Genomic DNA, 17,079 nt, shown 5'->3' on the forward strand with positions numbered 1-17,079 from the left:
CCCGGGCAGTGACAAGCGTGTCGTCCGCATAACACGTCAAGTTGGCGCCCGACGGGAGCTCGCCTCTCAGCACCCAGTCGTAGCCGATGTTCCACAGGAGCGGTCCCAAGACCGATCCCTGTGGAACACCGCACGACATGAGGTGCCGACCGGCACCGTCACGTCCCCGATAAGTGACGCATCTACCCTCCAGATAAGCCCCTACCGTGCGGCGGAGGTAGGGAGGCACGCGATGGTATTTCAGAGCCTCCCGAATACAACTCCAGGGTAGGGTGTTGAAAGCGTTGGAGATGTCTAAAGACACCGCCAGTACCACCCCACCCCGGGACACCGTCTCCTCCGCCAGGGCCCTCACGCGCATGATGGCGTCTATGGTGGAGCGCCCCCGACGAAAACCAAATTGGTTGTCATCCAGGTCCGGCCCCTCCCTGCACAAGTGGCTGACGAGGCGATCTGCGATAATGCGCTCAAAAAGTTTGCCCGCCTCATCGAGCAGCACTATGGGCCGATACGCGGACGGCGAGTCCGCGGGGCGCCCCTCCTTCCTGAGCAGGACCAGCTTCCCCTCCTTCCATACACTAGGAAACTGACCCTGCTCGAGACATGCCGTAAAGAGCCCCCTCAGCTGGGGCTCTAGCTCCTTCAGAGCCAGGACGAGTGCTCGACCAGGAACTCCGTCGGGTCCCGGGGCCGTGTTCTTAGACCGGAGTCGCGACACGGCCGCTCTCATTTCTGCTTGCGTCACCTCGGGGACATCGGTGCTTTCCTCTTCTCGAGAGTCTGTGGCTGAGGGTGAAGCCATCGCCGGGGAAACGTATTCCGCTCGCTCAGGGAAGAGGGCCGATACAACCGCTTCTAGCAACTGGGGTTGCATGCTTTGCGCCAGTGGAGGCGCCCAGGCACGCAACTTGCCCCGTACCCAACGGTAGGGGCGCCCCCACGGATCCCGATCTAGGGACCCCAGCAGCTCCTCCCTGGCACGCGACTTAGAGTCGCCGATGGCCAGCCACAGAGTCTCCTTAGACGCGCGGTACGCCTCATACAGCGCGTCTTCCTCGACGGAATCCCGTCGACGTCGTCTCCGGTATCGCGTGTACCGGCGGCGAGCCGCGACGCACTCAACGCGCAGCCGTGCGATCTCGTCGGTCCACCAGTACACCTGGCGCCTTGCGGACTGTTGGTGGACACGGGGCATGGACGCGTCGCAGATCTGCGTCATCGCCCCTCGAAACCACAGCGCCACCGCTTCGACGTCGACGGGACTGTTCATTGTCGACTCCCAAATCCAGGACTGGACTAAGGCAGCTTCCTCGAGTAGCTCCTCGTCGATGCGCTTAAGTGCCCAGCGTGGGCCGTCGTTAATCGGGGCGGTTGGCTGGCGGCCGCTCGCGGTCTGGGCAGAGACGTCGAACCGGATATACCGATGGTCCGACAGCGTCTCCACCTCCACGGCGACACGCCAGTCGCGGACTCGGCTGGCGACAGAGGGGCTAGCAAACGAGACGTCCACTATCGAGCCGCCCCGCTGCCGCACGCACGTGTATTCCGAACCCCGATTCAGGACGACCAGACCAGTTGTCACCGCCCACTCTTCTAGCACCTCGCCCCGATGGTCAGTGACCGGAGATCCCCACGCCGATGACTTGGCGTTGAGATCCCCGAGCACCAGAACGGGACGAGGGTGATAGCGGCCTACGACGGCGCCCAACTCGACGAGGAACCCCTCAAAGTCGGCGAGACTCTTGTTGGGAGAAAAATACGCCCCTACAATGCCGATACCGTCCGAGACCGCAGCAACCCAGCCGCGGCCCCGAGACGGGTTGATCAGAGTCTGGCCGATAATGGCCACCAAGCCGTCAATGCTCCCCAGCCAGTTGTCACGGGCGGGGACAAAGTACGGTTCGGCGACCGCAGCCACGTGGATCGACCACTCTGCCATGCTCTGGAGTAAAATATCCTGAGCTCTGGCACAGTGATTGATATTGCCCTGGAGGAAATGGAATTGTGCCATTATTGACATTCCATTCCCTCGGCAACGGTCCTGGGCCGGGAGTCGGCTACGGAGCTACTAGCCTGCGGGGGTGGCGAGGTTTCCCCGGTAGGTTTTGAGTTCCTCTTCTTCTTCTTGGCCTTGCTGGCTGGTGCGCCACAGGCTCCTCCACCCAGCCTGTGTCCCGCTGGCTTCCCTGCAGCTGAACACAAGCTGCAGTTGAGCGCCGCGGAACACTGAGCCGCCTTGTGGCCGGGCTGACCGCAGCGATAACAAAGGTCACTGCGGTCAACTTCAGCGGTGCACTTTGCCCGGACGTGCCCCTTATCCAGGCACCGGAAACACCGCAAAGCCCGGGGCTGTAGAAGTTTCACCCTCGCTGCAACCCAGCCAACCAGCAATCTGCCGCTTAAGGCGATCTTTTTCGCCGACGCTACAGGGCACCGAACCCAGACCACGCCGAGTCCGGTGGCATCGGTGCGTATATCGCCGGCCCGCACCTTGTCCGATGGACACTCTCCACTTCGGGCAACGGCCGCTACCACCTCCTCAGAGGTCACGGAGTCATCCAGTCCAGCAATCCGCACCTCTGCGGTTTTCATTGGCCTGGAGACCCGGACGTCCTCGGGGCTGAGGACCTCCCTCATCTTGGCGGCCAGAGCGTCCGCCTTTTCGGCACTGCCACTCGTAGTACCAGCCACCTCGAACAACCGTGCACCCGTGGCAGCCTGCCTGTGGGTGACGGCCTGAAGACCAAGATCTGATAATTTGATCTTGGCCTTTGCTTCGGCGATGACCGACTGGTACGTTACGCCGCGCTCCGCAGCTCCGGGCTGTAGCGTGAGCGTCACAGCTTCGGAACGCGGAGCACGTATCTCCGGTCCTTTGCGACCGCCTTTGGCAGCCCGCCGCGCAGGCTGCGCAACCGCCTTTGCGGTTTGGCCGGGGGCATGCGTTGCTGCTGAGGCCGCCTTGGCGACCCTGCGTGCCTTCTTGCGGCCCACGACTGTAACCCAGGTCTCACCCTTAGACCCAGCAGTCGTGGGCTGATCGCTCGATGGGGCTCCCTCGACGGGCTTTTTGACACCCTCCGCGGGCTTCCCCTCCCTAGGCTTAGGTCTCGGCGGCTCCTCAGCCCTCCGCCGTGTATCGGCCGCTAGTGGCGGACGGAGGATTTCCGCAGGGAGGCGCCGAGAAATTGCCTCCATACGAGCATTGACCATGCTCCCGCACTGGAGCATACAGAGCCGGACAATGCGCTCGACCTCGTCGTCGGTATGAGTGCTTGTCGGTCTCGGTGCGGGAGCCGGGGTCACTACCGATGCGGCATCAGTGGACGTACGCCGCTGCTGCTGCTCGCTCAACGCAGTGACTCGTCGCCGGAGGTCCTCCATATCATTTCGGAGACGGCTGTTTTCCTCCTGCAACTTCGCAACCTCGTCAGAGGCCGTCCTGTTGAGGAGGATGCCAATCGCCTCCTTAATGTCCGCGGCAGCTTCTTTCAGACCGCGGGTAAACGTGCCCTTCAGGCTGCCGGATTTGGTGGCAACCTTCAGGACTAAGTCCACCCCGTCCAAGGCAAGCTGACTTAGGGCCACCGCAGATGGTTCCCCCCCTTCCGCCGCTAGAGTAGCGCGTCGCTCGCGTGCGCGTCGGGCCATTTCCGACACTTCGTCGGCCGCGACAGCTTTGCGCTGCTCTCTTCGGGCGGCGTTGATCTCCGCCTTTGAGCTCCCTAGCGAGGCACAGCTCTCGCCACCAGGGTCCTCGGTAGTGACCCCCATGTCACTATCTGCTTTGCTGGCAGCCGGAGTATTGGAGCACACGAACCTACCCTGTGCGTTCCTCCGCGGCCGTGAAGCAGTCACTCCTCTCGAAGCCTGCCGACCTCTCCTCGTGGTCGGTAATTTCTTGGGGGGCAGCAAGCCTTCCTCATCTGAGGACAGATCCACCGACCCATCTCCCACTGGAGCATTGTCGCGTGAGCGTTTTCTAACGGAAGACGACCCACGCGGTCCTCCGTCAATATTTTCAAAATAACTGCTTCCAGTAATATTATCAGCAACAGGGGCCTGGTCGCCTACTCCTGCGCGTCCATCGGTAACCAATTTATCACTCGCAGGCCCGGGTACCTGCGAGCGCCGGGCGTCAGCCGGGTCGCATGACAAATCTCTCTCATAGTTAGCCATTTTCATATTAAAGAAGTGGGTGGTACGCACATAACTTCCCCAAGGCGATGTGGCCGCTCTTTTTGGGAGGGTGTTTGATCCTCCCGAGGCCCGCAGATGCCTCCGGTGCAGGATATACCGCCCGCTGGTCGGTATCTACAAGCAATTTTTTTTTTTTTTTTTTTTTTTTTTTTTTTTTTTTTTTTTTTTTTTTTTTTTTTTTTTTTTTTTTTTTTTTTTTTTTTTTTTTTTTTTTAATATATATATATATGAACTAGCTAAACTAAACGAAACTAAACTAACTTAAACTAGCCACCACCCGGCACCGTGGTTTAATCACCTCGCCACGGATGCCCCTAGGCCGCAGGTTGAGGAGCAACCCACGGTCTTCTCCACCTCGATCACCGCGACGTACACGTAGCGGAGACCCCTAGGCCACGAACTGTAAAACAGCCCGTGGTCTACCCCTCCTTGCTCCCTAGTCGTGTACTCTGCAGCTGCAGAGCGCAGATAGAGAGCCCTCGGGAGCGACTCCTCCGCCCCGGCAGAAATTCGCCGTGGGCAACAATCTCCTCTTTCTCACCCCTCACGAGGAGATTGTTGCCCACGCCCAGGGTGCACCGGCCCAGCGCCTGCTCGTCCTCTCAAGAAAACAAAAGGACCAGCAGCCACTGAACACTCGGGGAGGTTTTCTGCCAGGCACCCCAACCTAACCTAACCTAACCTAACCTAACATTTCGTTTCAATTAATTTCAACCCAATTGCTTACAGTTCCAAAGAAATTAACTACACCTCATTTCATCATTAAAAACTAAAAATTAAGCTGTATGTTATAACACCTTTGCTTTTATAGTTGAAAAAATGGAACTTGCTACTTACTGTCTTTCACTTGACAAATGACAAGATCATCTACACAATATTAAAATTTTAATTTAACTTATAATTTTAAGATCAATTTCTACGAATTGTACGTCTATCTCTTTTAAATTTATCAAGAAAGATTAATATTTATTAATATTCAAGGTCTACTCTGTCTCTAGATCAAATCAAATAATAAATATGTGAGTATATTAGATTCACTTTAATTGAAGAGTTTATGATTTTATAAAAATTTTTGAATGCCTATTATGTTTTTAATTCACCATTCAACTATGAGGTATTTAATACATTAAATATGTACACATAGTTATTTAAATATTTTCAAAATAAATATTTTGGATATTTTAGGTCTTCAAGAACTGATACACGTCGTATCGAAAGATCACGGAGTCATTCGGTGGAACGATACCAAGAACGTAAAGATAGCAGAAGGTCCAGGAGTCGATCATCCAGTCACAAGACTCACAGGTCAAAGTCGCTCACGTCCAAACAGAGTTCTACAAGCAGAGAAAAAAAGCGTAAAAAGACTAAGAAAAAGAAAAGACACTCTTCTAGCAGCAGCAGTAGTAGTAGTAGTTCTAGTGACAGCAATGAAGAAGAATTGAATTTCTTGCAAAAACTGGAGGCCGAAAGACAAAGACTCAAAGAAGAGAAACGTAAACAGAAAGAGATGCTCAAAGCGAAGGAAACTCCTGAGGAGAAAAGGTAATAATAGTAGATACTAGAAAAATGGGTCGAGAATCTGAATTGCGAAATCTAGCTTAACGATCTTGAACTCATTGTGGTTTGACAAATAGGACTTCTGTACTTTTTTTGAGCTACACGACTATGCCAGTGTTTGAATGCCGTAGTCGGTATACATTTTTGTTTTGAGATATGAACTTAGCCAATTTATTTCTTATCATAATGAATTTAATGGTATAAGACCCTGGCTAGTTTAGCTACTAGTCCCTGCCTCATTAAGTACTAGTAGTAGTCTGTTGTAATCATGGATACCATCCTGCAGATTTATATCTTGAAGCAGCTATGCATTTTAGGTTTGAGGTTATAATCTTATGGTGGATGTTAGATTCTTCATTTATTTATTCATAAATAAAATTTTGTTGAAGTCTCAGGAAAAAGAAGAACTTTCAATGAAATACTAATTAAAAATATATCATTATTAAAATGCTTAAGGTAAACTTTAATATCACTATTCATTTCTTTTGCTTTGCTTCATGAGTACTGTCCATTGTATCACTTTGTGTAGAACTGATTATTAACTAACTCCATGTTGCCTTTGCAATGCTTTTTATTGTCAAGACGACTATGTCTACTATTTTCCAGACCATTTCTATAGGTACTTTCAATATCCATTTTTGTTATTTGACAACTGATGGCACTACTCATACTGCCATAACAATACAATGGCAGTCCCACCCCTTACATTGGAAGGTATTTTTGGTTTTTGATGCATATAGGCAGGATGAAGGCCGTACCTTCTTACAAATCTTACAAATTTATTAGTTTTGTGGATTTGATATTAAAATTTATATTATTAAGTTATGTTTCCTTTATTGTAGCATGCATCCATCATGATTTTATTAATATGTCAATACTTTTTAAACTATATATTGTTCCTAATTATGCTGATGGTGGATTGACTATGGTTGCTATGGCTTATATGCACTTTGAGGATATTAGAAAGTAAATTTTTGTACTCAATCCGTGCTGTTCTAATAACATTCTTTAACTCCAAGCTCCAAATATAGAATTTATTCAAGTTTAAATTGGCAGTCAAAAGAACAACAATATCACAAAACAATAAGTGTTAAATAGTATAACAACTAAACGAACATTAATTTGTATGTCTCTTTCACTCTTTCCAAGTTTTGTCATTACCAATTACTTTTTATAGTAATAAATTGTTTTACTGATACAATTACCTTTTTATTTAATTTAATTTAAAGGGAGAGGCGTCTTCGTGAAAAGCAAGAAAAAGAAAGGAAACGCCGCGAGCGTATGGGCTGGGACAATGAGTACCAATGCTACACTAACCAAGACAACCCATTTGGAGACTCTGCACTGACCAATACATTTGTCTGGGCTAAAAAACTTGCTAAAGAAGGTGTGAAAAATGTATCCAGAGAAGAACTTGAAGCTTTGAATAGACAGAAACAATTAGAAAATAAGATTGAATTGGAAAAGGTAAGGATTTGATAATAGACATAGGCTTAAGATAGGCATGAGGCTTTATAAATATAAAGTATAGCAAATGATAAAGCTATGGGAGTTGTTCATGAGACGCAAACATTCTAAACATTTACAGGGTCTAGGTGGGGTAGAATGAAAACTGACAAACAGTCTGTGCGCTGTCCTATTGTATATTATTGTATAGATCTTGTTGACCTGGGAACTGCGTAGTATATCGTGATCAATTGTAGACTCTAAATATTAAGAACATTACTGCCCGGTTTCAATTATGGCATTGAGCCAAGAGTGTAATAATATTGTGGGCCATTCCGTACATATTACTTATATTACCAGTACAAAACTACTATAGATAATGACATATTTACTTTGTAAATTGTAATGAATATAATTATTTTGTTTTAAATTGTGCATAAGAATAGTTTGTAAAATAAATCATAACTCTTTGAGCGCGTACCGTTGATATATCGACTTTATTATTATGGCTATAAGGTGCGGAGAGTCGGAATACCGACGTTTGCGCAGTTTGGTTAAAGGTAGGTGGGTATCGAACTTAGGGCGCGCAATAATAAGTTAATAGCATCTATAAATAATCATTTCAAATTATTTTACTGTGAATTTAGCATTGATTTCTGTTTTAGGTTTCCTTTAAGTTAAAGTTTTTTTATCAGTACTTTTTTTAAAAACCCTTTGGTATTTTTTGCCTAATATGTGCCAATAAGCTGAACACTACAAGATTTAAAAAATAATAGCGCTACATTATTCATTGCTAATTCTGGCGTACGTTGCACACGACTGCCATATCTTATGATTGTATCATTTTCATGTTGCCTGGTGGCAGTGGATTTCATTGGCGACACTGCTGTTTCTGCTTCGAGATATGTCTGTGAGTGTGTGTGTGTGTGTAGGTGAAGCAGCGCCGCTTGGAGCGCGAGGCGGAGCGCGCAGCCCGAGAGGCGGAGGCCGGGGCGGCGGCGCGCGCTCGTGAGGCCGCGCAGTTCCACAGCTGGGCGCGCCACGAGGATGCCTTCCATTTGCACCAGGCCACCCTGCGCACGCAGATAAGGATCCGGGATGGACGAGGTCAGTCACAATAAAGCATTATCTTAAAGAGAGGCAAAACACTGGAGGTAGGACCTCTTCTGAGTCCGCGCGGGTAGTTACCACCACCCTGCCCATTTCTGCCGTGAAGCAGTAATGCGTTTCGGTTTGTAGGGTAGGGCAGCCGTTGTAACTATACTTGAGATCTTAGAACTTATATCTCAAGGTGGGTGGCGCATTTACGTAGTAAATGTCTATGGGCTCCAGTAACCACTTAACACCAGGTGAGCTGTGAGCTCGTCTAACCATCTATACAATAAAAAAATAAAAAAACAGTCATTATTTCTGTATATTTTGTGACCGCTTGCTTATCTACAGCACTGCAAGCTATACCTACTGGTAATTTTTACGAAAATTGCGCGGACGGTGGAGTATGAAATTTCCCACATTTATACAAAATTTAGAGAAGGGGTGCAAAATGTTAATCTTTTTTTTAATTATGCATAAAAATACATAAAAATGTTTATAGTCTGTGGTCAAATTGAGAATAGATTAATATTATTATCCTCACTTGTGATATTTGTATGTTGTTTACAACTATGCACACCACTTGGTTCCTTCAAACAGCGAAGCCGATAGACCTGCTGGCGTGGTATGTGAGCTCAGAGGAGTGCGTGGATGCTCTGGAGATGCACGAGCCCTACACCTACCTCAACGGGCTGCAGATGCAAGACCTCGAGGACTTGCTCGAAGACATCAAGGTATAAAATACTTTCAGTACCCGTAAAGCTGAGCAAAGCTTACACCAGCACAATCGGACTTGTTCACTCACCCCAGTACCGACACAAGCACACGGCCAGCTCGGGCCTCCCTGTGGGGGGGGGCGGCCCTACCCCGATAGGACGGTGTAGGACTCATCTGATGATTTATACGAAGTTGTAATAAGGCCTTGGCAAAAGTATTCACTCTACTCACTCTGCCATTGTTCGAATACCATAAAATTAAATTACGTACCTAATACGTCCGTGAATATTTATCTTCATTCTCCAAAGTGTAGGCATCAGCCGCGCGATATGAACGATTTGCCACCCACCGTGGTGGGGGTCGGGGGGCTGTGGTCCGGGGTTTATTCATGAGTTAAATAATTCTCGTAGTGTTTTGTCACACAACTTCACTCCTCGTGTTCCCGCCAAAAAGTCCATATAGATGGTAGAAAAGGGTAGAAAACATAAATCATATAATATACAAATATTTTTGGTAGGTTTACAAAGAGTTGGAGAAGGAATCTAACCAGTCGTACTGGGAGGACGTGCAGACCATCGTGCTGGACGAGCTGGGCAAGCTGCGCACCGTGGCCGCGCCCTCCGCGCGCAGGGACGGCGTGCACAGGGCCGTCGCCGATGACGTCACACAAGTACTTCCACTCTTTACACTACTACACTCAAGGCTAGGGTTGCAACCTTCTTTTTGTAGATAAAGTACATTGGTTATTACAGGTAGGAACAAAAAGTACATAGTATTAAAATAAAGTACAATTTATTTTTTACTGTTATTATGTTTAAAGACATTTTTTATTACCATTGAAAAAATTAAACAGGACTGTGACAATTAATGACAGTGACATATGAGGTTAAGTTCGGTCAGAATATTTGTAAAAACAACGAGTGCTTAGGTGATGTAGCGTTGGCGAGTGGCGACATCGATTGAGCAATCGATGTATTTCGCTTAACGAAACAATACATATGACTAAACTTTTCAAAATCCCAAAGAAACCAAATCATGCCAAATAAAGTATTTTCGTGTACTTTATTGTTCACATAAAGGATAGCGTACAATACTTTATTATAAAGTACGGGTGGCAGCCCTAGTCAAGGCGCCAGACGGACGCACGCGGCGCGACCCTCCGGTTCCGGTCACTCGATCTTACCCGCTCTCTACCATTACAGATCTTCAAAGGCAAGACCGGAGCTCAGCTGGAGGCGCTGCAGACGCAGATAGAGCAGAAGATATCCGGCAGGAGAGACGGCGTCGACATCGGGTACTGGGAGAGCTTGCTTAGCCAGCTGAAAGGTAACCGCTGTCTGGCGCGCATGCTGCTGTCCACTCGTGCACAATATGCCCCTGCCAGCTGTCGTCTTAGAACTAACCGTTACTTTCTGAAGACGGGGTTGGTGGTAGGACGCTTTGTGGGTTCACCACCGCCCTGTCCATTTCTGCCGCGAAGCAGTAATGCGTTTCGGTTAGAAGGGCGGGGTCGCCGTTGTACTGTAAAAATTGATACCTTAGAACTCGTATCTCAAGGTGAGCGACAGCATTTACGTTGTAGATGTTTATAGGCTCCGGTAACCACTTAACAGCAGATGAGTTGTGAGCTCTTCCACCCATCTAAGACGATCTAAACCAAGCTCCCAAACTTATTTTGGTCTGCTGCCCATTTTCAGAATAAATTATTTTTTAGCGCCCCCATTTTTTCATCTAATTAAAAACCACTATAATGAGAGCTCAATCGGTGTCTAAGAGTCTTTTTTTTCTGGGTCTCCTACCGCCCTCCTTAAAGTCTTTAGCGCCCACAAGGGGGCGCTATCGCCCACTTTAGGAAAGGCTGATCTAAGCAATAAAAAAAATGTGGTGACCGCTTCAATTAATCCAGACTCTGCGTAGACGACTCGTGCGGCCCTTTTTTTTCCATTTTTTTTTTATTAGATTGGTGGACGAGCTCACAGCCTACCTGGTGTTAAGTGGTTGCTGGACCCCATAGACATCTACAACGTAAATGCGCCACCCACCTTGAGATATAAGTTCTAAGGTTTCAAGTATAGTTACAATAGGCCCTGACTGACCTGCTCTCTGTAGTCATCGACAAGATCATTATTAAAAAAAAGGTGTAAATTAATTGACCACTCATCGATAAATCAGTGGATAAATGTAGCCGCCCCCGAGGCTGCTGAGCGGCCGCAGGAGTCGCTCGCTCGGTATCCACAGAGGCCCGAATGCAACACATTCATCTAAAACAGAGAGTAAAGTAGCGCGTTGTGTCGCCAGCGCACCGCGCGCGCGCCCGCCTGCGCGAGCGGCACCGACACAACCTGCGCCGCAAGCTGCAGCTGCTCAAGCGCGAGCAGGGCGTCGCCCCCGCGCCCCGCGCCCCCGCCAGCCCCGAGCCCGCGCAGCCCGACGGCGGGGGGGCCGCGCCCGACGGCGGGGGGGCCGCGCCCGACGGCGGGGGGACCGCGCCCGAGGCCGAGGGGGACGAGCACGAGGAGGAGGAGGAGGAGTGCGTGTCGCTGTACCGGTCGGGTCGGTACTCGCCCGCGCTGCTGACGGACCGCGACCTCGAGCCCGCCACGCTGCTCACCGAGCCGCTGGCGGACCTGCAGCGCCTGCACTACCTGCGCGCCGCGCGGACCCGGGGCCGCGCCCCCGCGGTACGTTCTAACCCTTGCGCGGTCGGACAAGGCGGACTCCGTAGTGACATCACTGCGCCCCGGCACAGACCGTACTTATTCAATGGTGTCGATGTATGAACAGGGACGACCAGAAGGCAGCTCGGCGGGGCCGGGAGCGGGCGGAGGGGCGGAGTCTCTGGAGGCGGAGGCCCGGCGCGCCATGGGCGCCCCCGCACCGGACACGGCGCCCTTCGCCCTGGAGCACGCGCTGCCGGACCAGCCCTGTCTGTGGGCCGACAAGTACAGGCCCAGGAAACCGAGATACTTCAACAGGTCATCTCATGAAGCCAATATCATTACTACAATTACTATTAGCTATTTAACCGACTCTTTATAGATGAACCGATTTAGATATTTTTTTTTTAGAAGTAATACTTTTCATGTGCACTCATTTAAATTTTATCAAAATGTGACTAGTTAGCGATGTATTTTTAATTGACTACATTGAAGATATTTTAATTTTATTTTCTTGACAAAGCTTTTCATTTTTGTAAAAATTTTGTGTTATTTAGGTACTGTGTGCAGCCCCCGAACAAGGGTCGGCAACGAACTATGTCCCCGCGGACCGTTCCGTACCGACCCCGTACCGACCCCGTACCGACCCCGTACCGACCCGTACTGACCCCGTACTGTGCCCGTACTGACTCCCGCCCGAGCCTCGTTATTAACATCACATCTGTGTCCGCAGAGTCCACACCGGCTTCGAGTGGAACAAATACAACCAGACCCACTACGACATGGACAACCCTCCCCCGAAGATCGTCCAGGGATACAAATTCAACATATTCTATCCGGACCTCATCGACAAAAACTCGACACCGGAGTTTTCTCTCGTATGTGATTAATGTTTATCTATCTAGGTTGTTCCTCATTCTTGTAAAAATGGTAGTATGGCAGTATGGTATTATGGCAGTATGGTAGTATGGCAGTATGATAGTATGGCAGTATGGTAGTATGGCAGTATGGCAGTATGGTAGTATGGCAGTATGGTATTATGGCAGTACGGTAGTGTGGCAGTATGTTATTATGGCAGTATGGTAGTATGGCAATATGTTATTATGGCAGTATGGCAGTATGGTATTATGGCAGTATGGTATTATGGCAGTGTGGTATTATGGCAGTATGGTGTTATGGCAGTATGGTATTATGGCAGTATGGTATTATGGCAGTATGGTATTATGGCAGTATGGTATTATGGCAGTATGGCATTATGGCAGTATGGCATTATGGCAGTATGGTATTATGGCAGTATGGTATTATGGCAGTATGGTATTATGGCAGTATGGTATTATGGCAGTATGGTATTATGGCAGTATGGTATTATGGCAGTATGGTATTATGGCAGTATGGTATTATGGCAGTATGGTATTATGGCAGTATGGTATTATGGCAGTATGGTATTATGGCAGTATGGTATTATGGCAGTATGGTATTATGGCAGTATGGCAATATGGTAGTATGGCAGTATGGCAGTATGGTATTATGGCAGTATGGTATTATGGCAGTATGGCAGTATAGTAGTATGGTATTCAAGGGCGGATCCAGCTTTGGTGCCAGGAGGGGGTCACATAGTCATGGTCAAGTCAAGAACTTATAATTTAATTTTGATAACAATAGATACAAGTAAAAAGTAGGTATTTTATTATAAGCACATTAAAGGTATAAATAAATTTTAGTTTTTTAACTTAGAACTGTGTTATGATATGTTGAAGTTTAGTCGTTCCGATTCCGATTGAGGTTAGGCCTAGCTAGACGTTACGTAGTCGACAAGCGCGCGCGAGTGTGGCGCGGTAAAATTCAAATTTTCGATGCGTTCGTTCCCAAACATTTGCCATCATACAAAGTTATTATATTATATTAAATTAATTAAGGAGCAATATAAGGAGCAACAATATACCTAGTCTTGCCATAAATACTGAAACAAAGGAAAAAAAAAATTCTATTGCAAATAACATTTATTACTTTTACAGTGTGTTAGTTTAATACATAAATATAAAACAATTTAAAGTATAAAAAGCTTATTCGAAGTGGTCTCCATTGGCTGCAATACAGTCCTTTAAACGTTGAGGCCAGTTATCAATAGAAGCACGCACTCTTTCCATGGAAAATTTTTTCACTGCTAATCGTGCAGATTATTTTAGGGACTCCAAATTATCATGGCGTTTAGAGCAAGCCGTACTCTCTAAAACTGACCATAAATCATAATCCAGCGGATTAAGATTGGGACTAGACGACGGTCAGTCTTCAGCTCTGATGAAGTCCGAAACGTTCGTTTCCAACCAATACTGCGTAGACCGAGCTTTATGACCTGGCGCCGAGTCTTGCTGGAAGGACCATTCTTGATTATTGAACATGGTGTTGTTAAGAGGCTTCACTACCTTCTCAAGAATGGTATCTTGATACACTTGTGCCGATGTTTTGATACCTTTTTCACAAAAGTATGGCTCAGTCACTCCTTCATAGCTGATACCCCACCAAATCATCACTGAAGTCGGATAGTGCCCACGTTGCACTCTGTCGACTAATTGGGAAGCTTCCTTAGAGCTTTGAGCATAAATACGGTCATTTTGTTTGTTAAAATGTTGCTCAATTGTAAAAAAAAATTCTCATCCGTAAACAAATTTTTTCTATGACCTTCCTTTGCGTACCGTTTCAGTAGTTGTTTCGATTTTACCCCCCATTTTCTTTTAAATTATCAGTTAAGAAATGACCACTAGGTCTCTTATAGGACCATTCTAACCGGCGCCATCTAGGCGGGCTTCGGATAGCCTGCCGACCGAGAGGGCTGGTGGTCGTGGCGCCGACGACCGCCAGTCCGGCGTCCCGAGGGGGAGGGTGATGGGAGAGATGTGCTCCGCACTAAACGCTTCACTTTCCCCCCTTTGCCTTTTCATGAGTTTTGTCTCATGCGAGGTTTGGACGTTGGTTGTTGAGAGACAGGAGGTTTTAGTCGGTCCGACTCCGACATGCCCCGCCCTCCATCCCCAGTGAAGGGCGGAAGTCCGGCGATCCGGCGAAAAAAAAAAAGGTCTCTTATAGGCTGCAAGTCTTACGCGACATGGTTCTAGGTGCTATCTTCATCTCCCGAGATAAAATCTTTTGCTTTCGGACAGGATTTCTTCGAATTCTTTCCCTTACTGCTTTGACCACCTTTTTCGTACGAACACTACGTGGACGGGTAGATATTTTGCTGTCACAAACAGACTAACAGAGGAGGTCTCATTGCACCCATTAATAGCCCGGTACACAAACATTTTACTAATACCAAGCGTATGGAGAGTTTTAAAAATTGCCTTTGGCTCCATACCTACTTTGCGTAATGCAATCACAGCGATTCGGTTTTCTTTATCACCCCACTCCATTTTAATATCGCAAAATATTATACAATGTATTGGCGCCAAAATGAGAAAACTCAATGAGCAATCATAAAAATTCCAAATTCAAATGTAATATTTTGTTTATTTTTAATTGTAACAGTATTTATGGCCAGACTAAGTATTGTGTCCTTAAATCATTATGTTCAATATGTGGTCCACCTAGGTGCCGGAACCAGCTCAGGGGGGGGTCATGACCCCCATGACCCCCCCCCTGGATCCGCCCTTGATGGTATTATGACAGTATGGTAGTATGGTAATACGGTGACGCACGTTGCAGAAGCCGTGCCCCGAGAACGCGGAGTTCGCAGTGCTGCGGTTTCACGCCGGCCCCCCCTACGAGGACATCGCCTTCAAGATCGTCAACCGCGAGTGGGAGTACTCCTACAAGCGAGGCTTCCGCTGTCACTTCCACAACAACATCTTTCAACTTTGGTTTCATTTCAAGAGATATCGGTATAGACGCTAGGGCTAGAGATATTATCAATAAAGTTAAATACACAAATTGGTTTGTCATTTTAATACCTATTCTTGTTCATAATGAATATTGCTCTTTTACTTAGAAATGTATATTTTATATATACGAGTAAATGATAGAATGCAAATTATAGAACCAAAAGAAGAAACTGGTAACGTCCGTACCTATGATACGTTGCAATGGGTATACTACTGGAGATGTAACCCAAGGAGGATACTGTGTCTATGCAGCATGCTGTGCTGACCTCACATAATGTCGGATAGGGGCAAGAAGAAAATTAAGATTCCTTATTGGTCTTTTGTATGCCTTATTTTAAATGTCTTCTGCATTGTACAGGCAAAGTTAACTAGCAAAATTTTTGAAGTATATTTAAAAATAAGAACGACTAAAAGAAATTATCGGTGCATTCGTATCGAGCAATGTTCGAATACCAATAGTACCAATTTTTCTAATGAAATATGTACAAATGTTCACGACTTACTTCCACAGTGAAGGAATGACACCATGTAATAAAAATCAAACGCGCAAAATCTTATACCTTTAAACGAGCAATTCTTGTATATTAAAATATAGATAATCTGAATCTCGGAAACGGCTTCAACGATTTTTATAAAATTTTGTATACAGGGGATTTCGGGGGCGATAAATCGATCTAGCTACGATTTATTTTCAGAAAATGTTGTATTATTCGTGTTTTCAATAATCAACTCTTCCCGACATCTATTGGCGAATAATAATACTATTTTTCTTAATTGAGGGCAACTAACCGTTTTAAAGACACAACAAGATAGCGTTATCAACAAAAAAGCGAGCAAAGCTCGGTCATCATCTCCTTATTATTAAATAACCCGAAAAAAATATATTTTGCGTAGTTCGTAGTTAGGTAGTAGGACCTCTTGTGAGTCCGCGCGGGTAGGTACCACCACCCTGCCTATTTATACCGTGAAGCAGTAACGCGTTTCGGTTTGAAGGGTGGGGCAGCCGCTGTAACTATACTTGAGACCTTAGAACTTATATCTCAAGGTTGCGCATTTATGTCGTAAATGTCTATGCGCTACAGTAACCACTTAACACCAGGTAGGCTGTGGCTCGCCCACCCATCTAAGCAATAAAAAAAAAAAGTTCAGTACCACCACGCTGCCTATTTCTGTAAAGCACTATTGCTTATCAGTTTGAAGGGTGGGGCAGCCGTTGTATTGTTAAAACGGAGACCTTAGAACTCATGTCTCTAGGTTGGTGGCGGCATTTGCGTTGTAGATGTCTATGGGCTCCAGTATCAACTTAACATCAGGTAGGCCGTAATCTCTTCCTCCACCCATCTAAGTAATAACATAATTTAAAAATGTCGAACACATCTACATTACTGAGAACTGCCAAAATATCCATTCAATAACTTTTGCTTTACAATTCTAAATCAACACATCGGTCCATCTCCATAATAATCTGGAGCTTGACGCAATCAGTAAGTATATACAGTCGGCATCAACGCGCCACTTGGAGAAGGCGGCACGAC

The 17,079-nt window shown here is 47.1% G+C and overlaps 1 protein-coding gene across 2 annotated transcripts; it reads left to right on the forward strand.

The window, feature by feature from the left end:
• The first annotated feature begins 5,031 nt into the window (after positions 1–5,031).
• LOC101739240 (splicing factor Cactin) lies at positions 5,032–15,593 on the forward strand. Of its 2 annotated transcripts, XM_038017687.2 has the most exons (11): positions 5,032–5,219; positions 5,386–5,742; positions 6,987–7,224; positions 8,136–8,310; positions 8,896–9,029; positions 9,530–9,682; positions 10,215–10,338; positions 11,311–11,693; positions 11,797–11,987; positions 12,403–12,547; positions 15,369–15,593. In XM_038017687.2, coding segments are annotated over exons 1-11 (2,091 nt in total). In that variant the 5' UTR covers positions 5,032–5,217; the 3' UTR covers positions 15,558–15,593. The 2 variants fall into 2 exon arrangements, with proteins under 2 accessions (XP_037873615.1, XP_037873616.1); XM_038017688.2 differs by lacking the exon at positions 11,311–11,693.
• Positions 15,594–17,079: the final 1,486 nt, after the last annotated feature.

The sequence above is a fragment of the Bombyx mori genome, chromosome 19 (genome assembly GCF_030269925.1).
Source record: "Bombyx mori chromosome 19, ASM3026992v2".
In the NCBI taxonomy this organism is placed as follows: domain Eukaryota; kingdom Metazoa; phylum Arthropoda; class Insecta; order Lepidoptera; family Bombycidae; genus Bombyx; species Bombyx mori.

Coding starts and splice junctions, on each gene's coding strand:
- LOC101739240 (XM_038017687.2), top strand. Junction 5,743..6,986: donor GAAACTCCTGAGGAGAAAAG/GTAATAATAGTA, acceptor TTTAATTTAAAG/GGAGAGGCGTCTTCGTGAAA. Junction 10,339..11,310: donor CTTGCTTAGCCAGCTGAAAG/GTAACCGCTGTC, acceptor TTGTGTCGCCAG/CGCACCGCGCGCGCGCCCGC.